Source organism: Glandiceps talaboti, chromosome 10 (genome assembly GCF_964340395.1).
Source record: "Glandiceps talaboti chromosome 10, keGlaTala1.1, whole genome shotgun sequence".
In the NCBI taxonomy this organism is placed as follows: domain Eukaryota; kingdom Metazoa; phylum Hemichordata; class Enteropneusta; family Spengelidae; genus Glandiceps; species Glandiceps talaboti.
The window spans coordinates 19,407,930-19,432,860 of record NC_135558.1 but is presented as its reverse complement, the minus strand read 5'-3'; the positions used below and the strand labels follow the sequence as shown (position 1 = coordinate 19,432,860).

Below are 24,931 nucleotides of genomic sequence, written 5' to 3'. Positions count from 1 at the left end.
TTAACTCTTTGCTTTCACGTTATACAGAAATTCAGTACTGTTACTTTGTCTAAAAAGTATTCTTGAGTTGATGTCATTATGATACAACTACTTTACATATCACATTCCTAACAACCGATAGAAACAACAGAAAACTGATATCTATATGTCCTTAACTAACATGTATCATGACACATAAGCCCCATCCTCATCTTAATTGGACATGGAATTGTTTCTGGTCAGCACGTGCATCACTTATACCCCCATGTTCGTCTTTTTTTTCCATGTTTGTCCAGCCCATGCAGTCTGCAGATCCAAGGGGAAACACAAAAATAACCCTCCCTACTTCAGAGAAGTCTACTGCAGTGCCAATCATGAACAAGCAAATGACATCTTCCCCACATACACACTTGCTAAATAAAAAGAACGGTAACTGCCATAAATGTTTGAGTGACAGGTTTGTTGAGAATTAAATAAAATGAAAAATTTGTGTTGTCGCACCACTTTAGGCAAAATTATTAACATTATCTTACATATGTGTGTCTTCATTTTCTAAAATTTCAAACACTGAAAATATCTTCAGAACATCATACATTTTAAAATTACAAAAACACATACAACAAGAACTTAGAGCTCACTTAAAATGCTTAACATCTTCACATCTAAACGGCACAAATATCTGCATGTTAGAATTAGCACCTGTTTAGTCATCTGCAGTTCCCTAGGCAATAGCTGGTTCATTTTTTACGATATATGCAAATTTGAGGCCATTATGCACATTTAAAAACTATTAAAAACGACCCTTTAAAGTTTATGGCTGACTACTAACTTTACTCAAATGACAGTTCATTTGAATGTGTACATGTGTCCATGCATACATGCATTCATGCATGCGTACATGCTTATGCACGTGTGTGCATATTTAATGAGTAATAAAATCAAATCAACGTTGGAGAATTTGGAAACAAAGGGAAAGTCAAATAAGTCAGATGAATCACAATCCATCCATACAGAGTAAATATTTACCTGCACTAACATAATTACAAAAAAAAATTAAATACACTTAATGTTTCCTTCCTACACCACTACATTTTTTTGAACTTTTGTGAAAATTGAAATTTTAGTCTTGGTGTACATGTATGTATTTCATGTTATATGATGTGTATCTCATACTTTGACTAAAGTTTTAGCAATAGTTTACCCTCATGGCCAGGAGCGCAACTTGTACAGAATTTAACCTTAGGTTATACCATATGATACTACTGTTAACAAGGCTGCTGAATTCAATGCCACAATATTTTGCTATGTAAGATTTTTAAAATTTGCCAAGCAAGGCAATCTGCATTGTAAAGCAATTTAAACGTTTTGCTTAGATGCCAAGGCAAGCTTCATAATTAAATTATTCATCAATCTTTAGCTAAGAATTCTTTCATAATCATTTTGGTCACTATCTGTATAATTATATAATTATATGTAACATAACACATACTTATGTAACTTAAAGTGGATGGCAAAATATGGATGACAAAAGGGTATGTATTTTGGATTTTTATTTCTTAATTCTTTTCCTACTTGAAAAAACAATATGAAATAGCATCAAGCAAGTCCATGTTTCTAACTCAATAATTCATAAAAACCTAAAAACTGTGTAAAAATTTATTGTATTTATTTATTTATTTATTTATTTATTTATTTATTTATAATAAATTAATATTTAACACATTTTTAAATGTTTAGAACTTATTGAGTTACAAACAAGGACTTATAGTATATGTTGTTTCAAATGGCCATGTATAGAAACACAGCAGAGTTGTTTTATGGCCACTTTAAAAGAACTTGCATTGTTTAAATGAAAATCTTCATTCTTCGAGTAATCAAGCAGTATATTTTGAAGTGTCACAGGATGGATAATGGCAGGGGTGAACAAATCATTTTGTGAACTGGTGGTACCAGTGCCTTAAAGAATCCAGTGGTCCTGCTGAAAGAATTAGTGGTTCCCAGGTCCCACTAATGTGAAACATTAAATTTTACCTATGAATCTTTATATTCAGACGACTTTTTAACATAGTTATCAACAGTAAGGTACTGGTCCGATGGACCAGACAAGGTAAAATTTGTGTGGTCCGCCCAAAATAATTGCTAGTCCTGGACTCCGGACGGTCGATTTATTCACCCCTGAATGGTATCTTTTCTTCATAAGTGTTTATCTAGTAAATGCTATCATGGCATACCATTGCCCATTGAGTGCTTATCTAGCAAACATTACTACACCATCACTCTGTGAATGTGTACAACGCAATACGTTACTTAACTGCACCATCACTTTGTGAGAGTGTACAATGCAATACATTACTACACCATCACTTTGTGAGTGTGTACAACGCAATACGTTACTTAACTGCACCATCACTCTGTGAATGTGTACAATGCAATACATTACTGCACCATCACTCTGTGAATGTGTACAACCCTGATTACTACTGTGCCATTGCTCTGTGTAGCTGGGCATCAACCATCATGGCATTGTCTCTAATTGTAGCCAGGATATCATCACTCAAATCTTCTTTATTGCTGTATCTTGTCAATGACAGGTCAAATATATTCCGAAGTACTTTGATTACATTATCCTAGAAATACACGAAAGACACACACAGTTTCAATTAAAACTACATGCAAGAATATGTAAAAAAAGAAAAAAGAAAAGAATTCGTTTTTGACAATCAGCATAATGAATTTTAGTACATACAAAGTACATGTATGTACCAGAGATTACTTGAAATGGTGCCCGCACATACTAGTGGTATTTTCACTGCATTGCAATACCGAAAATTTTCTTGCATACCTGCATGCACACGACATGCAAATGAGGACCCGATCGTTGCTACAGACGAGATCACATGATCGATTTTTATTGAAATTTGCCGTTTCAGATAAACATGATATATAATAATAACAGTACCCAATGCCATGCGAGTTCCAGTGTGGATACTCAGGGGTATTTACACTTGTGCTTGCAGAGCTATCTACTGCACTTTGACTCGCTACGCTCATGAAAGTATGGGTGCAGAGAACACTGCCAGCACTCGTGCAAATACCCTGAGTGTACCACACTCGCATTCCAGTGTCATAATATCAAACAGTCATGGAAATCAGCTATTAAAAGCACTCATCTATTTCTAGATGAAGTCTAGGTTGATAGTCATCAGTTCAAGGTTGTCAATTGGCACTACTAGGCATGAAGTAATACTGAAAAGGTTATTATCATTGGAAAGAGTGACAAGGCAAAATATTACTCCTCTGTCATCCAGTGCAAAATTTATGGGAATTTGAACTTCATTCATGCAAATTTAATAATTCATTATCAATGGATACTCAAGATTCACAATCATTGGACAATATGCTTTGAATTTGAACTCTGATTGTGCACTGTATACCCTTTTAGAGCAGAGAATCAGCCCAAATTTATATGATTGCAGGGAGTAGGAATTCGAAGTCAAGCAAGAAATTATGATCATAACAAAAGTCAAACCCAATATTCAAAGATAAGAACAGCAACATATTGCTAATGTCATAACATTGACCTACCTTGAAGTAATAGCAAAGTTTTCTGAGATCATCTCTTGGTCCTAAAAATCCCCAACACAGAGACGGACTCATGGCAGAAGATAAACTGTAAAACTTGGCTAGGAAACCATCAGGGTTCTTAAAAGAGATAATTACATGCTACATTAAGTTACCCATTTTAGTCTGAATTGATAAAAATGGCATAATGATGTTGGAGCACAACTAACTACATAATACTGTGTTACTCTGTGAGAGGATAATAACAGTTTTCAGTACCAATTATCATTATAATGGTTCATAGGAATAAATTGCAAATTAGACTTTATCCATAACCATACTACATGTCGGAAATCCAACTGTTGATCTGTTGGTATGGGTGTGGTCATGGTTGCTATGGACTTCAAACATAAGTGTAAACCAATATCCCTACTAGGTTTGGCTCTAAATCCATGTTAACTTGTTGGTATGGGTGTGGTCATGGTTGCTATGGACTTCTGAAATGACACTTTACCCATAACCATTCTAGGTTTGGGCTTAAATCCACACGTTACCTTGTTGGTATGGGTATGGTCATGGTTGTTATGGAAGGTTTGGCCCCCAAAACTCCAAATGTTAACTTGTTGGCATAGGTGTAGTCATGGTTGCTAAGTCTTTTGTTCATATAAAAACCGGTAATAATAAGAGCTGCTATATATTTGACATCAGTTTTCTAGTTCTTCGTAATTTTTCTTTCGTTGTTGTTTGATTACAGGTTACCTGATAAGGGATTGCTGATACCCATATTGTGGATATAGTCACAGTTTCTACACTTAGTTTTGGTTATTATATACTGTACTGTAAGGGTCAGGTAATAATGTTGGTACATGTTGTAATACTGTTACTGTAGTGGTTCCATTATTTAAAATGCCAACTTGCAAATTGTCGATAGTTTTAATCTTTAATTAAGTTGTACACACATGCACATACACACTTGTGCACACACGGCAAACAGACAGTAACCACACAATGCCCATAACATGACTGAACCCTATGTCCAGATTATATCATATCACACGGCCATTTATCAATTTGGTGCTAAGTATGACTGTTGGTAAATAAAAAGTGTAAACTTACATTCAGCATTCTTCTCTTTATGGTAATCAGAGACCAGATTGCATTAGACATTGCCTGAAAAGTTACAAAAAAAACTTGTTTCAATTCATACTTCCATGAGTAAATAAATGTTTATCATATCACAAAATTATAAAGAGTATACAGTAAGACGTAAACAAAAAATAGTGTGGTTCCGATTACATTCATTTTTATAGGTCGGGTAGGTAGATTTTTCATTTTATTTTCTTATATCTTTTTTTAAATAAGTGAGTGTCTAGTTCAGGTTTTCCAAATGGTCTCTGTGTTGTTTATTTCTTCCTATCAGATGTACAGCCATTACAGATTTGAAGAATAGTTTTATATTGTCTTCTTAAGTTGATGTCAGTTTCCGCATATTATTTCTTGCGAGACTTCACGATTTTCGCGATTTTATTATTATTGTTCTCAAATACGTAAAAAAAAAAGAGAGAGAAGTTTAGGCGATATCGGCATGAAAAACTATGAAGGGTCGGGTAACCAGAACCAAACAACTTTTTTATTTGGCCTAAGTAGAAATGTCATATAGTTTTATTTTTTGTGCAATCAAAGATATATTTATTAACACATGCACATGTACTACAGCTATAGCTTGTATGTTAGTATATCCCATTTTCATTATACTAAACATTCTGCAATTCTGAGGTCCATCGTTTGTATGCTAGCGATTCCACTGCATGATATCAGACAAACTGTAAAATCATTATTGAGATCATATTGACTGGGGTCCTCTACACACTGCATTGTGTGCAATCATGTACATTTCATGATATCAGACACACTGTGATTCCTCTAAACATTGCCTTGTGTACAATCGTATGCATAAAAGGGCAGTCTGATTTCCTATAGTATCTACTGAACAGTAATTTTGTGTGGGAACCATGGTGGATTTTACCTACTTCCCCATTTTAAAAACACTGTCAACATTATAAAAATGTACTGCAGTAGGTTTCATGTTTATTGTAATATTTTCACCTGAATATTATTAGAAAGGCTTCTGAACTCAGCTTGTGTCACATAGACTCATTACATTTTATACAACAGGATAAGATTCTGAACACATTTTGCTTGACAAGCAAAATGTATAGTTCACCTTAATGTAAAGTAAAGTTACTTTATAAGATTAATATGAAATTAAAATTCTGTAGTTTCAACCACATATTAACATATTTTACTTTGGGGATAAAATTTCTTAAATACATGCATGGATTCAAACTGCCTGAAAATTGTGTAATATAATGATGATGTATAACAAACAGGATGTGTATACACTGTGACAGTAATCTTATTAATCTGTTACACAGAATGTGTGTAATTAATCCCATATGATTGATATGTAGCTGAGTACCCAATTGTGTCATCATTTTATACAGAATATAATAAAATTCACTTTCCCATATCTCAGTGTATTATAGCACACTGTAACACTGGACATATTCACCATCTGATTCAATACCAGAAATATACATCATCAAAACATGATTATGGAGGCAAAGATAGCCAATCACTAGTCCCCTCAGGTTTTTTTTTAAAATGTATTAATATGGTGGTTTTTTTTGGTTCCGTTTTGTCATGTTTAGTGTTTACTATAATAGTTCTACTGCTGTTAAACAGTGGTCATCCCTCTGGGGATGACAAATTTATATTATATCACCTCCACACAGGTTGCCATTTCAAGTCAACAATTACTGAATACACAATTTTCTATTTTTTCCCAAAAAATTATTCAACAGACAGTCAATCAAAACTTTGTGTCTCAAAAATGTAAGGAGACACTGACTTCTCATCTCACCATCGAAATGTTGTCATGAATTTTACAAGGAGTGGTACACGTTTTAGAATGTCCTTCCAGCTACATTGTACTTTCCAGTAATTATAATTATTATAAAATGTAAACTCCAGTTTATTTTCGATGGAATTCATATATTGTTTTATTGTGTTTTAAAGTGAAATTTTATCTTTGCAATTTGTAATTGAACACTTATTTTTTCTGATCAGTAAATTTTTTCTGTAAGACCTCCTTTGCCCGTCACCATCATATATGAAATGTCTTTTGTTGTGTAAATACACTATCATACTTTTTTGTCCTAACAATAATCATATTTGATTTCCCTTTTATTTGTTTATTTATTTCCATCCTCCATTTTGTGATAGTCGTAATATAAATACAATAATACAATAAAATACAATAAAACTTTATTGATCCTTGTCAGGAAATTATAGTGTCTGCCATAAAAACAAAAACAATTTAAACGAGTAGATAAAAACAATAAAACGAGTACATAAAAACAAGACTTTCACAATCAAAACACGTACATAACCAGGATAAAAGAACGACGATAACTCAAAGAGAGTAGGCGTTAAAAAAGAGTGGCCACAGCTAGACATGTGAGCATGTAGGGCTAGAGTCGAGGTCTGCCTGTCTGTTGGTTGTGTAATTTAATTGCTGCTGGAATGAATGATTGCTTATAGCGTGTTGTTCTGGTGCGTGGTAGTCTGAGTCTGCCGCTGTTTTTCTGATGATTTTGTCAAGTCTGTCTTTGTCTTGTTTAGTAATATTTCCAGCCCAACATACTCCAAAAGTGAAACAGTGCTCAAAGTTGAAGTATAAAACATTTGTAGTAGATCTACGCTAACATTAAAAGATCTCAGTTTCCTCAGGCAGTACAATCGACTGTGAAGTTTTTTGACAATGGCATGTGTGTGTTCTGTTTCCACGAAAGCTTATCATCGAGAGTCATCCCTAAATATGTATATGTTTCAACTCTATCGATAACTTCACCCTTGATTAAAATATCTTCATACACAGACGGCTTTCTTCTAAAATCGATAATCATTTCCTTGTTTTACCTACATTAAGTTCTAGATAGTTCCGGTCACACCAGTTTACAAGTGTACTTATTTCTTGTCTATACGATGTGTCGTCATCGTCAGTTATTAGTCTAGTCAGTCCAGTGTCGTTGGCAAAGTTAGCAATTGGGCACGACTTGTATTTATTTCCATCCTCCATTTTGTGATAGTCGTGATATAAATATAACCTACAGATTATTTTCATCTCATTGAGTTTATTTAAGCTGTTAATGCTATTGTAAAGATGACTGTGCAGAGTATTACTTCAGTACTAGTCTGTGACGGAGAGTTGTACATGTATACTGCCACTTAGTGATAGGGTTTGGAAAGAGGACATGATGACACACAACCCACACACACATGTACACAAACAAACACACAATACATAATTATCTATACACACATCAAGGAAACACTATTATAGAGTTATATACATGAATCCTCTTACTGTTTGTTTGACTGAATCACTAAGCCATCTGTTCTGGGCAATAGCAGCAACTGAAGCTGGTAGTCTCTCCATGTCATCAAAAGCATCCATTAGAGTAAAATCTAACACCACATCATAGAAATTCATACATCGAACCTTAAAACAGATAACAAACCATAAAATCTAAAACTATTATAGAAATTCTTACATTGAACCTTAAAACAGATAACAAACGATAAAATCTAACACTATTATAGAAATTCATACATCGATTTTAAAAACTGACAAAAAACAGTAAAATCTAACACACCATAGAAATTCATACATTGAACCCAAAAAATGTGAAAAAACAACAAAAATCAAACACCGAGTACATCATAGAAATGGATACATCAGCTCTGAAAACAGACACACATTATATAATTATATAATAGGAGATCAGATCAAACTTATACACTAATTCTAGTCGCCATAGGTTTTTGATAAATTGTTGTTGAGATAATAAGCAAATATCATGTCATCATTTACACACAAATACAAAGACATATACTGAGAAAACAAAGTAAACTTCAGCTGTGACCTCTTCAACTAAAATATACTTAAGTTGGTTCACCATGGACAATATGTCACTTTTGAAGTAAGAAACTGACTGTGTCTACTTTTGAATGAATAAAGATCATCTATGCAAACTTTCAGTCCATAATATTCAAATTTAACTTCATTTTGCACCAACTAATACTAAGATTTTAATAAAGCTTTCACCAAGTATCCATCATTGCTTCATCAGTTTTTCCTAAAGTCACAACACATTCATGACTTCAGACAATTATCCCCAATAATTTGAAGTTGTTAACATCCCCATCATGGCTCATAAGGGCTGTAAAGTCCATCCAAAATGAAGTTACATTAATGTGTTCATTGTCGCTGTAAAGAGGCTGTGTGATTTTACAAAATGAAAGTGAAACATAAATTTCAACATAGCTACCTATAAGATTTAAAACTATACTCACTCTACGACTGGCTAATTCTTCCTTGACAACTGGCCAATTATTTTGGTCTTGAACAAAGCCCACCAATGTATCATATGCCTCATAGAAATCTTCAGCATCCTATGTTAACATAGTGACAATTATTGTTTTAATATCCTGTGACATTTATCATTTGGAAAAAAAATGAAGCCCCAGTAGGAACTGATACATATATATTCAGTTTCCATGCGCATGAAAACTGCTTGTAGCTTTGACCTCAGGTATGAGTCAGATCTGAGCAGTTTCAACTTTCATATCATAAGAGAGTCCCGATATCATCAAGTCTTATAGTTCAGCCTAGTAATCATTTTACATCCTAGCTGTAAAGGAAAAACCTCAGCTAGCACAAGAACTAGTGTTTCCCCACACTGTATTCAGAAGAAAAATAACAAATTTGAATATATAGTTTTCTTTTCTTTTTGAACCATTTCATCAAATATACATGTATCCATTATAGGATCAGTATGATTTAAATTTGTGAACTAGTACAAATAATTTCCAGATTTAAAAGATTTGAAATATATTTTGAATTCACGTTGTTCCTATATACTGGTATTAGTTTATTAAAGGGTGGGACATGTCTCATTAGTGTAGTTACAGTTATTTGTAATGTCCTACACCATAGTGTCCCCAGTATGTTGTAATCTCAATATTCACATCTTGGTGAAACTAAGGGGCCACAAGGTCAATAGTTCATTGTAGGATAAAAAAGTAAATTCTTTTAATTAGGCCTCAGACCCCTTACCAGGGGTACAAAACAGATTTGATGAAAGTAAATCACTTTCGTAGGATGAGAACTCAAATGTTGAAAAAAAAAAAAAAAAAAAAAAATAATTTAGTTTTCTTTCCTATAACTATTAAAAATATTGAAAATTATTGATCTTACCCATAAAGGAATACAACACATGATAGGAGTGGATGGGAAACATGTACATGTACTATTGTAGGACGCATAGATATCTAAAAAGTATTACAGTTCCTTGGTACAGAACAAAGTATTTACTCACCTGGCTAATATTAATAATAAGATCTCCCATCATCTGTCGACCTAGCTCAACGAACCAATCAGCAATGGCCTGGTCCTGTAGTAAATGGTCAAATGCCTGACGTACACAGTGTACTTTGGCTAAAAAGTCCACTTCATTCTTGCAGTTCAGAAGTACAGTTCTGAGAAAAAATACAATTATCATTTAGAATACTGTGCTTTATGACTTAATTTTCTAAATTTTAACTATCTGAAAATTGTTGAGGGAATTAGAGCAGGAAAATGAGATAAATGGTGAAAATAATGGTGATTTTGAAAGTTTTGACACAATGATGTAGACACATTTTATCATGTATGACAACCATGGTATACATCCCATATATTCTTTTTGAATGTGTATAACTTGTCTAGTAGTGTGTGGTAGAATAACCTATAACTGATTGGATTACCTGTGATATGTTTCACCTTAAATACCTTGACAAACTTTATCAGACTGTCAGAAACTCAAAATATTTTTATCAGTATCACAAAATTTGAATGATGATTGCACAATGTTGCACAAGCTAAAAAAATGAACTTTGTTCATTTAGGACAACAACCCCTCTCCCTCCCCCTAAAGGAACATTCACAGGTGTGACATATCAACATGTTTATATCTGATGTAATCCATGATGAAAATTGTAGCGGTCACAACACTACAATCAATGCAATGTAAAAACATGTGTGTAAACACATTAAAATACTATCGGACACCCAACAGTGTATATCACATTAGAAATAAATTTTAATCAAGTTATCAACGCCTCAGTAGTAAACACAGAACCTGTTAATACCATTGAAAGCGTGAAAGTTTTCGAAATCCTGTTAGAAGTGCGAAAATGAAGATCAGCAATTGACCCCCCCCCCCAAAAAAAAAAACCCCAACAAAATTTGGTTATTGATCTTGTTTGACATTGTGTGATTATCTCTTGTCCCTTATTTACAAATGTACCTGTGTTTTCGACAAACTACTAAATCATCAGCCACTGCATTCATTGCTTCTATGTACATCATTCTGCTATCTGGTAGTTTCATTACTGGTATATCATCTAGTTCTGCTAACTGTAAGACAAATATTGTAAGCTAAAAAGTGTATCAAATTCTGCTATCTGGTAGTTTCATTACTGGTATATCGTCTCCTTTTTTACATGTACGAAATGGACAATTGGAAGATACCATTAAAGTGCATAGAATTCTGCTAGATATATTCAGCAAACTGCAAGCTACTATTAAAGTAACTCATATTTCTGCTAGATGTAAAGATGTAAGCTACTAAAGCCATTCTGCCATTATAGGTCCATGCCATGGGGTAATAATTGTAAATAGCTCAGTGTGGAAATGCACTATATAAAAAATAACAAGCAATGGATGCCTACCTCTGAAGCAGACACAAATGACTCAGTTGATTCATCATCACTGTATTCCCCTCCTGTTAGTGTCCTATTACTGTCACTTAGCGACAATGTTGTTGTGTCCTGTGATGACGCCAATGACTGCATAGACAATGTCCTCTCAGCTTCTGACTGTACACTATATGCACTGTGTAGTAATCGCTCTAGTCTGAAGGACAACTCTGCATTGGTCATTTGCTCAGCCTGTAAGATGATGCATGATAAAGACATGTCAAAGACATTAATATGTCATACGAGTGCTTATGGTGTTATCTGTTCCCAAGCATTGTGAGTGATAGTGCAGATGAAAACAAGTATGCCATGCTTGCACTCACACGCCATGGGGTTCTGTCATATACATGTACATTAGATTCTTAGAAGTAATTTTCATAAGGACTATTTTCAAAATGATAACTTGATGACTGCAGCTACTGTCTTATTACCACCAAGTAGACATGTCCCTCCTTTCCCAAGTATGGTGTGGGATTGCTGGCGTCAAACATTCTTCTTTAATTCATGGAGAGTAATCAATATTAACCCAATAGACTGCCAAGGTAAAGGACATTTCCCAGGATCTATACCTATTCTATAATTATTGCCTATAACTAGAAAGAAATAATAAAACATATAACCAATCCTATTTTATCCTTATCCATGCACCCATTAAATATATATCGTCAAATTAATTTACCTAGATATGAGGTGATGCGGTGAAACTTGGCTTATGCAAATGAGTAAACTTTTCTGCATATACATGTATGCAGACATGGTGTGGCCTGGGAACCCAATAGTGACTGTCTGGATATATATGCAGACATAGCACTGTAAGCCTAAAGGGTTAAGTAATAGTGCAGTGTACCTAGCAAATTACTTACCCAAGAATACTGTGTTTCTGACAAAAAATAGCAAAAGGTATGGAAATCAATGCAGCTACGTTTCTGGAACCCCACCCCCCCCCCCCCCCCCCACCCCACCCTGTGGACAAACATCAAGACAACATTACATCAAGTTGTCACACCTAAACCATACAACAGGGACAGCAAAGAATACGCAAGTTACCTTATCAAGTTCTGTTTGATTTGATTGTGGGGTGAGTTGTAACGCTTCCTCCCACTGTTCTACTGCTTGCTGAAATGAATCCATACCTTATAAAGAAAAATTAAAACATCGTGAGTTTCAGTTTTAGAAAAAGCATTTCTTTTCTATTTTCTAAAAGATTACTTGTGATTGAAATCAATGATATTGAATCAGTGTTTTGTTGAAATCATGTAGTAACTGTAACTAAGGTCTTCACTACAGATTAAATATGACCAAATATGACCCAAACTTATAGGTCAATGGGGTCGAGTGGGTTGAGGTGGGATGGGGCTGTTCCACTAGTGAGTCTGTTTCCAAATGTTGATAAAATGAAGACAAGACTACTTGACAATAGCTCAGTTTCATGGTCTGTATTGTCTACAGCATTTTACCATAAGCTGTATACAGAGTTCTACTTCGGGAGGTAAGATAGGGTTTAGCAAGCAGAACAGAAAGAATTGTGTGAAAGTAATTTTTGTATACATATAAGTTAGAGATCGATAACAAAGATCTTCTTGGATAAATTCAATCTGATTAAAATCTGATGTAGTGAACTTGCTGTGATTTCTTTATTTACCCCCTACTTTTATTGTCATTTGTTCTTTATTTGTTCTGTGAGAACCTGACAGTCAGTGATATGTATATCTGACACAATATTACACTGGGGTTCTCGTACCAAAAGTTGTACTTACGTACATGTAGCCAACCAACATCCGTCTTACAAAATAACAATTGACATTTGAAATGGAAACAAAGACAACCACCAAACAATAACGATAATATCATTGTTTGTACTCTGCCCTCTAGCTATTTTCAAACAGATCATTCTGAAGTACTCTGCCTGTTTGTTTTTGCGCATTACCCTTTCTCATTCATTGAGTAAATTCACTCAGTGCTCTCGTTTTGTCTGAGAATACCTATGGTATTGTGTCAGATGTAGGTATCAGGTGCTCACAGAACAAAAAAAGAACAAATGACAATAAAAGTAAGATGGTAAATAAAGAAATATCGCCAAGTTCCCTACATCAGATTTTAATCACATTGGGTGGAGATAAGCGAAGAAACTTGTACATGACAATTTCTCTTTTAAGTTATTGACCTTTAAAAATCATGGCTATACATTGTATGATTATTCTGAGAGTGCAAAACTATGACTCACTTACTGCTGAGTGTCCTACACCTGATGTGGTACCGATAGTCTACTGACTTACTGCTGAGTGTCCTACACCTGATGTGGTACCGGTAGTCTAGTGACTTACTGCTGAGTGTCCTACACCTGATGTGGTACCGGTAGTCTACTGACTTACTGCTGAGTGTCCTACACCTGATGTGGTACCGGTAGTCTAGTGACTTACTGCTGAGTGTCCTACACCTGATGTGGTACCGATAGTGTAGTGACTTACTGCTGAGTGTTCTACACCTGATGTGGTACCGGTAGTCTACTGACTTACTGCTGAGTGTCCTACACCTGATGTGGTACCGGTAGTCTAGTGACTTACTGCCGAGTGTCCTACACCTGATGTGGTACCGATAGTCTAGTGACTTACTGCTGAGTGTCCTACACCTGATGTGGTACCGGTAGTCTACTGACTTACTGCTGAGTGTCCTACACCTGATGTGGTACCGGTAGTCTAGTGACTTACTGCTGAGTGTCCTACACCTGATGTGGTACCGATAGTGTAGTGACTTACTGCTGAGTGTTCTACACCTGATGTGGTACCGGTAGTCTACTAACTTACTGCTGAGTGTCCTACACCTGATGTGGTACCGGTAGTCTAGTGACTTACTGCCGAGTGTCCTACACCTGATGTGGTACCGATAGTCTAGTGACTTACTGCTGAGTGTCCTACACCTGATGTGGTACCGGTAGTCTACTGACTTACTGCTGAGTGTCCTACACCTGATGTGGTACCGGTAGTCTACTGACTTACTGCTGAGTGTCCTACACCTGATGTGGTACCGATAGTGTAGTGACTTACTGCTGAGTGTTCTACACCTGATGTGGTACCGGTAGTCTACTGACTTACTGCTGAGTGTCCTACACCTGATGTGGTACCGGTAGTCTAGTGACTTACTGCTGAGTGTCCTACACCTGATGTGGTACCGGTAGTCTACTGACTTACTGCTGAGTGTCCTACACCTGATGTGGTACCGGTAGTCTAGTGACTTACTGCTGAGTGTCCTACACCTGATGTGGTACCGGTAGTCTACTGACTTACTGCTGAGTGTCCTACACCTGATGTGGTACTAGTAGTCTAGTGACTTACTGCTGAGTGTCCTACACCTGATGTGGTACCGGTAGTCTAGTGACTTACTGCTGAGTGTCCTACACCTGATGTGGTACCGGTAGTCTAGTGACTTACTGCTGAGTGTCCTACACCTGATGTGGTACCAGTAGTCTAGTAGCTTACATGTATATTATGTCCTTTCCTACACACAAGTTCCAGTAGCAACATTTCCCAACAACAAGTCCTTCCCTGCCTAGTTATATCACCTTTACTACCTACATGTATTTACTGGGACAATTTTTTTACCTATGTACTGGGACAACCTTGTATCTTCATCACAAACTGTGAACTGTGAACTCTGACTTGGTCTATGTTGTTTTACTGTACATTGCTTTTTTGTTGTTGTTTGTTGAGGTAGAAAAAACTACTAAGGTTTTTCTACTAAAATCATAAAATACACATTTCTCATCTATATATATATATGATCACTTTAAAGTAGGCATCTGGATGAGGATTAGGTATTTATTTTCTATTTTTATTTTATAAAATAATTTTATCATGGCTTCTTACTTGAAAAATCAATGTGAACCAACAAATGCCAAGTCCTTGTTTGTAACTCAATAAATTGCAAAAGATTAATATATGTGTAAAAATGTTTGTTATTGTACGTACATGTACAATGACAAACTTTTTACATGTTTTTTTTTTTTTTTTTTTTTTTTTTTAGCTTTTTACAATGTATTGGGTGACAAAAATAGACTTGGTCTATGTTGCGTCACATTGATTTTTCAAGTAGGAAGCCATGATAAAATTATTTTATAAAATAAAAATCCAAAATAACTACCCAATCCACATCCATATGGATACTTTAAATTCTGAACCAAAGCACAGAATGAAATTCATTTCTGAGGGAGTGTTATTAAATACAATGATTGTATGATGACACTACCACTTTCAAATTGGCATACTTAAATGTGTAATTGTTCATCTGTATTCAAAAACACATAAAAAAATTACACTTTCTGTCCAAAGAAATTGATAAAATACATAACAAATATTCCTAAAAGTAATCCTTCTTTGCATAAAATAGATCCAATAAACCTAAGAAACAGAGGGCCCGAAAGCACCTCAAATCTGATCAATATTTGATTCAGATAGCCAGGTTTGAATTTTACTTTTTAAAAGTAGTATTTACTGTAGTTTCAGTTCAGGCTCGGACCACTAGGTCTGAGGTTCAGGGTAACAGAATTAACTGTTTAGTTGTAAAAAACCAAAATTGACATTACAATAAAAATTACACAACATTTGTATAGCCATCCATTTTTACTACAGTTTGTATGCTGGAGTCCCATTTCATGGAAAAATGTGTATTTACTGGGGTCCTGTGGACATAGCTTTGTGTACATTTCATGATATCAGACACGTACTGTGATTTCTAAGGTCCTCTAAACATGGCTTTGTGAACAATCATGTACATGATATCATACACACTGTGATTACTGGAGTCCTGCATGTGGACATTGCTTTGTGTACATTTCATGATATCAGACACACTGTGATTTCTAAGGTCCTCTAAACATGGCTTTGTGAACAATCATGTATATGATATCAGACACACTGTGATTTCTAAGGTCCTCTAAACATTGCTTTGTGTACATTTTGAAAAGTTCCAATCCAGCAAGTGGACACCACAGAAAGTCCTAACACATGCACCAAAGATCAGTACTTTGAAATGTAATAACCAGAAACTGAATAATCGTATCAGGACACTAGCATACAAATCATACTATTTATCACAAGAGACATAGTTTGCTATATACAATACTTTTATTTCACCACACAATGTGATATATACATTATTTACATTACCATCATCACATTGTAAGGTGTACTCACAATACTGACAATACCACTGTGACAGTATATTTCATGACTATAAATAAATAAACATTTTATTTACAATTTTGGTAGTATTTTTTATCACACTACCTGGTTATCTCAGACTTTTAATCCAAGACTGACTGGTCCCACTGTGAAGGACTGAGTAGACAACTTCAAGAAATATGAACAGCATATTCAGCTGACATCAACAGGTATCATTCACTATTGTCTGACAGTGACAGTTTTACATATTTGTTTAAATTTTGTTCTTTTTTACTTTATTTTTTAATTTTTTTATTTCTTTATTTTATTTTATTTTTTTAATATATTTTTCCCATTTCTTTTAAATACCCAACGAGATCTACACACACTGTATGCTAATACTCCTAAGACTGGCTGACTGCTAAGTGGATAAATAGATACATAATTCTGCATACACTGAACTTGATAATAAATTGATGAATATGTAAGTTTTCTGCAGATATTTTACTGGATTGCCTGTTTTGTATTTTTTTAGGTAACTGTCCACATACATAATGTTGTATATGTCTATAAGACTGTATATGGATAAGTACATACCGAGTTCTGGTAACCTAGTTTTAATTTCAGATGTATAAAGTCTAATCACTGTCTGTTTTGTATTCTTTGAATTACTTAGTAAAGACTATTCCTTTCACAGGACTCAGTTATCGAAATGTTGTCATTATTCCATGTATTATTTTTTATGGCTTTTAAAGAAAAGATAATTAATAATGATAAATTTGATTATCTGAAGTACTTCATTATATGAACTGAGTCTGTCTGCGAGTATTATTGACATGATCTGGATTTTGCCAATCTTCTACCCCTTCTCTCAATTTACAATCACCGATCACAATTTACAATTACCGATTAGCATCAGTGAATTTTTCACCAACTTTATCCTTACCCCCACTTCCACAAACTTACAATCACTGATCAATTCTTAGCATTAGTGAATTTTTCACCAACTTTTTCATTTGCCCCTCCCCATAAACTTCCAATCACCAATCACCAATCACCAATCCGTTATCAGCATCAGTGAACATGATTTTTCACCAACTTTATCCTTTGACCCTCCCCCATAACTTCCAATCACTGATCCATTCTCTGCATCAGTGAATATTTTCACCGGCCTCTTCCCTCTTTTTTGGTGTTCATATTATATATATGTTTTTTAATTTTTTTAAAAAAAAGAAGATTTTTTGGGGTGTTTTTCATTTTTTAGCTTTTTTTGTCTTTTTGGTAATTTTTCTTTGTCTGTTCATGGATATGGTCCAGCAGCTTTCATAGATTCCCCTTCGTAAAGTGAAAGATGTTATTCACATTTATGGAGATAACATGCATTGATGTTTCAGCACGTAAACATCAGTTATTAACAATTTACTTGAACAGCTTCTTACAGCTGAAGAATCCCCTGGCTGCTTTCTTGACCATTCTGTCTAGGAAACCAACAAGTCCTTGTCTTTGGTACTCATTAGCAACGGAGCTCACTTCCTTCTCATCATCAGCCTCTAGATATTCTACAGCATCAAAGAACTCATCTTCCTCAAGAAAACATTTGATGGAAGGAATAGTGATATGGTGACCTGGGCTTTGTTGGTTGACAGCCTCATCTACTTCCCATTTAGAATAAAACATAGGATAATGATCCTCTATTCCCATCTTTGGCATTGTGCACTGTTCTTTGTTATCTGCTCCTTTCTTTGCTGTTTCTAAGACCACATCTTTATTCTTCAGTACAGAGTCTGCATGGTCATCAGTGACTGATCTTGTCAGTTTGGTCACTTTCTTTCTCGTCACTCTGTTGTATGTTTTCTTGAATATCTTCTCATCTGCTTTGTTGTTGATGACAGTAGGCTCTGATTTGGCTTTTTCTTTCAGAATGTCAGCCTTTTGGTTGTCCTTGCCACTAGACACTGTCTGTACACTAGTGTCATTCTTTATTGCCAGATTCTGATCCAGAGGTTCTTCAACTGGACTTACAGATGCATTGTCACTCATGCTGGTCTCAGACTGGCTATCATCTTCATCCATGATGGCCATCTCAGTAAACTTAACATCACTGTTTTGGGAATCAACATTATTCCACTGGGCCATTCTTCCAATCAACTCACATCCTTTGGCAAAGAAACTATACAGTGAGCTTACTTTTCTGGGGATCTGTACAGATGGTTTAGTGCACACTGCATCAACTGAGTTGTGCCTCTTTCTTGGCTTCTGTGCTGGCTTCTCAGATTTCTCTTCCTCTTCAACACATACCTTGACAGTTCTGTCCGGTACATGTAGTATCTCAGCCACAATATACATGGGTTCCTTGTTCTCGGCATCTTTGCAAGACATGTTGCTGTCACAAATGCCACTGTCAATACTGTCATTGTTATTCTCATCCTTCAATAGGACAAGTTTTTGTACTGGGTCAATGACCCATAACCATTCTCTTGGTAAGCGGTGGACTGAAGACCCTCTTCCTGGGTTTTGCATTGAGCGCTTCATGTATAGTTGGTCTAGAGACTTGTGCCTCTTTCTTGGTTTTTCCTCAGGTTTACGAGGTACCTTCAAGGTCTTGGCTACAACATACAGGGGTCTGCCATCCAATTCGTCAAATTGTCCATATTCAATATTTTGTACAGGAGACATGTGCTGCTGTAAATTCTTCTGTATAAAATGATACAGGCTCAGTTTATTCTCCCAGAAGATTTCAGTTGATACGTTGCAATCAAGTGCCATGAATCCAAACATGCATGCCTTCCACAGGGAATGTGTTCCAACTGTGATTTTCTCTTCTTCCTCCTGGTGTTCCTCACCATCAGTTATCTCAATCTCACTGCATGTTGGTGACAACAGATTCAATTCCCAATCATAATAAGAGTCTGTTAGGAAGATAATGTCACTGTTCTGGCCACCGGGGTAGAACTGGACAACTGATCCCCAATTCCAGAGACATACAGCTGGCATGTCTGGAAACCAGTTACTATTTAATCTATCCAGGAGGTACTCATCATCAATGTCCCAGATGTACTTGATAGCACTACTCATAGGCTTGCCTTCAAACATAGCCCTACTTATCCTGTCTAATCGATACTGTGCGGTAGCATACCTCACTGGGGCCAATTCATAAACTAGTTTTGAAAAATTAAAAAAAGAAAAGAAAATCATAACTAAAAGTGCTAATACTATTTAAAGTTTACATTCACTATGACTTATAGGTATCAAATATTATATCAACCTGTTACAAATGTATGTATTCCAGCAGTTCTTCCTAAGCCTAAAGAGAAACGCTCTAAATTAACAATGAAACATCGCATATAATGACCAACTGTCACAGTGATGGATTCCAGCTTATCCTATTCAAAAAACACATAACTGTTGCACACAACCTAAATATTTATCTGTACAATATTATCTACACATAATATAAATATTGTTGACATCTGCTACAACAAGTGTCATTCAACTAGTAAATAAAACTAACACTATTTTAGTAACTTTACTAACTAAATGATACTATAGTGGTGATGTACATTACAAAGGATGTACTTCAAAATTACATGACACATAAAATATATGAATGCTTGAACAAATAAGTCACAATAAGACCCTGCCAAGCATCTATCAATGTAAAGTGGCACAAGCTGAGTTTATAAGCTTTTTTACTCAAATGAAAATACTTATCCATAAATCTCGAATAAACCACATTGTATTGTATTTAATGTTTATGTTCAACTTGATGCATGCCTTCTACGAATTTACAATTGTCTTCAGGCATTGCTAGAATAGTTGATTGCATGCATACGGATGAGGATTGGGTATTTATTTTGGATTTTTAATTTAGAAAACAATATTATCATGACGTCCTACTCGAAAAATCAATGTGACACAACATATGCCAAGTCCTTGTGTGTAGTTCATGGAATTACAAAAGCATAATAAATGTGTAATATTTTTGTTATTGTATGTACAAAAACCACCATCTTTACACATGTTTTGACTTTGTGCAATGTGACCGGTATTACATGATTTTTCAAGTAGGAAGCCATGATAAAATAGTTTTACATATTAAAAATCCAAAATAAATACTGAATCCTCATCCATATGAGCACTTTAAGGAATTATTAATGACATTTTTTTAAGATGTACAATTACAAATGTACATGTATGTCATAGGATCATTTATAAGTAACACCCCAATACCAGGTTTGAGTTCAGTCAATTGCAAGTAATGGTAAATATGCTTGAAAAGTAGAATACTGCAAGTATTTTCATAAAACATGCACCACAAAACGTATAAACTCAAGTTATGCCCCTTCAAAAATTGCAATTGATGGAAAATATATAAGAGAAAAAAAATGTACATTTCAATGTGAACTAAGCACAGGGCTTAAAATTAAAAGTATATATCATATTGATGATATCTGCACATTGCATAACAAGAAAATAAACAAATAAATATACATTTCATAAAATCACACTTCACTATAAAATTCAACTATTCATTATACAGCCACAGACAGTTTATATGGAAAGTGTTCAGTAGCCAAGTAAACACGCACTTCTAAATATATTTCACATTATGTAATATAGTCTATCTATACATGTATGTACAATATAATCTACATGTATATCATACATGTACATGTATATATACAATATAGTTGTACACAGTACCGGTATCTTATCATGAATCAAGTGATGTATCTTTACTGCCAATCTACAAAATTACAAAATAAAAAGTAACTTACAGTATGTAATTGATGTAAACATAGTTGCTTTTTTGAAGACTTTTGCCTTTAATCTATTACTAGTCGCTAAACTGGCTAAATACATGTAAGTATTATACTGAGAAAGAAGTGCCAAATTAAATAATCAAATTTATAGTAACACTGTTACAAATCTAACTGACTGAGTGTACATGTGTATGGATCTACAAAATGTGTATCTAATTGTTTCATCTTCACAATATGGAGTACAACCCATAACACCAAAGTAAAGTACTTTCTGTATGAACCACAATTGTTTATAGCATCCATATCAAGTGTAAGAGTATACAGTTTCATTTGCTAATTGACCACATTAGAAAGGCCACATGCTAGGCTTGTTAATAAACCAATAGAAACAGTATACTTTTACACTTGATATGAAAGCTATAATTGGAGTGTAGTACATAGAGAAAGTGCTTTATTTCAGTGTTACTGACTCACTACAGTCGACATGATTTGTCATTGTTACCCAACCTGGCATAAATCTAGAAATCCTTTCAGTCCATGAATTTAAAGATAGAACACAGAACATAAAACTAGCATTTTAAAGGCCAGAGTCAGATCAGGTCTACATCTGGGGTGTGAAAACAGCTGTACGATAGATTGATAGGAAATATTAATCCTAAACAAGAGCATGATCCTCTTTAATCCCTGTGGATCTACTGATGTAATTATACTAATCCAAGACTACAGGCTTCAAACATTGGGGTTTAAGACTATATATCAAAGTGGGTCATGGAATGAGAAAAGGGCCCTCTCTCTAATATGCCAAGAGGGGGCCTTTGCTCATTCCACGGTTTATGGTTTAATAATATATTCTTGTCTTCTCGAACATCTACTTCCCCTGAATGGTTGCAAACCTAGACTACTGGAACACAATCTTTCAAACAGAAGTAAAAAGAAAAGAAACAAAATGAGAGTGAATATAAACTATGTTACATATACCTAGCTGAAACAATTGTTGTGCTGTCAGCTCCTCTCTGCTTGGTGTCCGTCTACTTAGAGGGCTTGGTATGCTAGAAGATGTTGACCTTCGACTTCTGCCACTGCCAGCACTAGATGTACTGTCAGGGCCTCGTTTTGGAATTGGTGACCCTCAAGTCAGAAAACAAGTTTTACAAGTTAATATTGTTTGTGTACAACTATATAGAGATATCATGAGGACATTACCTGCAGAGTAAGAAATGTTTTATGTATTTAGACTAAACAGTTATGGATAAATAAGAGACTGCTAGTAATAAAGTTAAAAATCAAATAAACTATTTAATATGAGAAAATTAAAGTAATGAAAGTGGATTATCAGCTGACAGGAGCTCTATAAAATAAAATGAAAATTAGATGAAAAGTTTGATATGAAATCAACATAAAAATTTAAAAGCTTCAATAATAAAAATAATATAATAATACAATAATAATGTTCGTGAACATGAAAAACCAAACAGAATAAATAAGAAATGACTGGTTAGTGGTTACATAGATATCAAAACTTTTCATTCATAGAAAAGAGTAAAATAAAACAAAACATGAAGATGTGAATGACAGAACAGTTAGGAGCAAAAAAGAGGACAGAATAATGGTGCTAGTAAAAAGTTAAAATTCAGAGTGAACAAAGCAGAAGAGAAGAGATGTATGTTGTACAAAATATTATGATCTAGTATTGACAAATTATAGTATATATACTGTTTAATACAGAATATACTCACAAAATACATAGTTGAAGTATGAATTGACTAACTGCATAATTTGTATGTCATTTAATAGCACGCCTCTAAGCCAATTTGACGTGCTACTGACACACCATTTTGTGCTGCATCCAAATTTGGTGTTCCCTATCTTTTGATACATGGTGACTCTCACTCACAAGAAATGTCAGTTTTTATCATTTTGACTCACAACAACAAAATTTGGCTACTATTAGGGGCGCACTGGTTACAGGGTACTGTTTTCACCCATTTCAATGAGTCTTGGTTGCATATTCCTTCATTATCAAAAATGTCTATGAATGTCAGAACTTAGAGTAAAGACTGTGCGCATGTTATAAACTTATTGTCACAATAATGTTGATGTGTGAAGATAATAAAGCTACATACTTGATGGAGGTCCCCTGGTATAGGATCTTAGATTCCTATCATCAGGTAGGGATGGCAGAGCTCTCTGTGGGAAGACTTCCTTCAAAGGTTTAGAGACGGGTCGTTTGGCACGATTTCGTTTTCTACTGAAGTAGTTAGCAGCAAAGAAAAATATGGCAATGCTGCTAAACGTAAGTGCCAATGCCACTCTGGCTTTTGTGGACACCATTTTGAATTTCTGTTGAAATAAACAAAAACATTGTTAGCAATCATTAATAACTACACCATAGATGTGTGAAATTTGAAAATGATACAAATATGATCTTTATTTTAATATACATGATGATGATCTCCATAACTTTTGCTGAACTAATTGCTCACTGCAATTTCTTACAAATATTTTAAAAGAATTTAAGCATTAAAACTGAACTGATTTACATATTCTTTTAGTTTAGCTCTAACTCTTGGTGAAACTTGACACGAGTGAAATTTCAAAACAAGAAATAATTTTAATAAAAAAATAGTTTTTGAAAAACTTTGAGATTTGTAACTTTGTTTAACCTTTGTAAAAATGAGATTTGTAACTTTGTTTAACCTTTGTAAAAATCATGAAAATGTCGATTATAATTCCGAGATAAAAATGACGGTGTTCGACAGTCGGGAGAACGTAATTTTCCATCGCGCTGTCACCGCTATCATTATTATTGTTTTTTTTAAACAATTTGTTTCTTTCATATCTTTGAAAAAATAAACAACATTGAAAAGTTACTAACGACTATGTGAACTGTCAGTGCAATTTACGGCACAACCACAGCGAAGGATAGAGCTTTTTATTTCAATATGTGACTTCAATTTTTCAACACGCAGACGACGTTCGAATTCCATCGTTGTCTGTAAACAAATGTTTTTATCACCGGCATCGCATCAGTTACCTGCATCTCACTCCTGGGACTATCTGCTTATGTAATGTATTGTTATGTCACTATTGTCAAGCCTTTCCTGTCTCGTTTTGTTGTTCTGAGTATCGTGATCACGGAAACAAATGCGTTGCTGACGTATTCCTTGCTGAAATCACGAAATTTAGCAACCCCCATAGTTCCTGGAGCCTGGGTTACAAAAATAACTGCGGGTAAAACACAACTTACTAAAATCCCCTTTCCACTCACACACGTGCGTTTATGCGGAGTACAAATCACCAAGTATGTTTACATACCTTCAAAATGGGGTCCTGTCGTAATGTCTTTACTTTAGATCAATATCACACGATTATTTACACCAATTTATACGCAAGGAAGCAAGAGATCTGCCTCAGCAAGCATCCGCAAATGCCCAATAGTGCGAGTTTGCTAGGTTACGTTCTATTTATGTTAGTGCAGACTGACTGCGTAGTGCGCGACGAACAGACGATACCTTGATAACGAGATGGTATACTACACTCCCTCCAATTGGCCAATTCTGAAATACAGACCAATCATATTCCATCTTACTAAACATCGAAAGCCCGCTG

The 24,931-nt window shown here is 34.8% G+C and overlaps 1 protein-coding gene across 1 annotated transcript; it reads right to left on the bottom strand.

Annotated features, from left to right (window-relative positions):
- Positions 1 to 1,700: 1,700 nt before the first annotated feature.
- Positions 1,701 to 24,799, bottom strand: LOC144441192 (mitoguardin 2-like). Its single transcript, XM_078130742.1, has 12 exons — positions 24,638 to 24,799; positions 23,446 to 23,662; positions 22,301 to 22,450; positions 12,451 to 12,536; positions 11,377 to 11,595; positions 10,953 to 11,062; positions 9,984 to 10,143; positions 8,959 to 9,057; positions 7,970 to 8,104; positions 4,657 to 4,710; positions 3,565 to 3,681; positions 1,701 to 2,606 (listed from the first exon to the last, which is right to left on the bottom strand). Exons 2-12 carry the CDS (start codon positions 23,651 to 23,653, stop codon positions 2,457 to 2,459), a joined length of 1,488 nt encoding a protein of 495 aa, XP_077986868.1. The 5' UTR covers positions 23,654 to 23,662; positions 24,638 to 24,799; the 3' UTR covers positions 1,701 to 2,456.
- Positions 24,800 to 24,931: the final 132 nt, after the last annotated feature.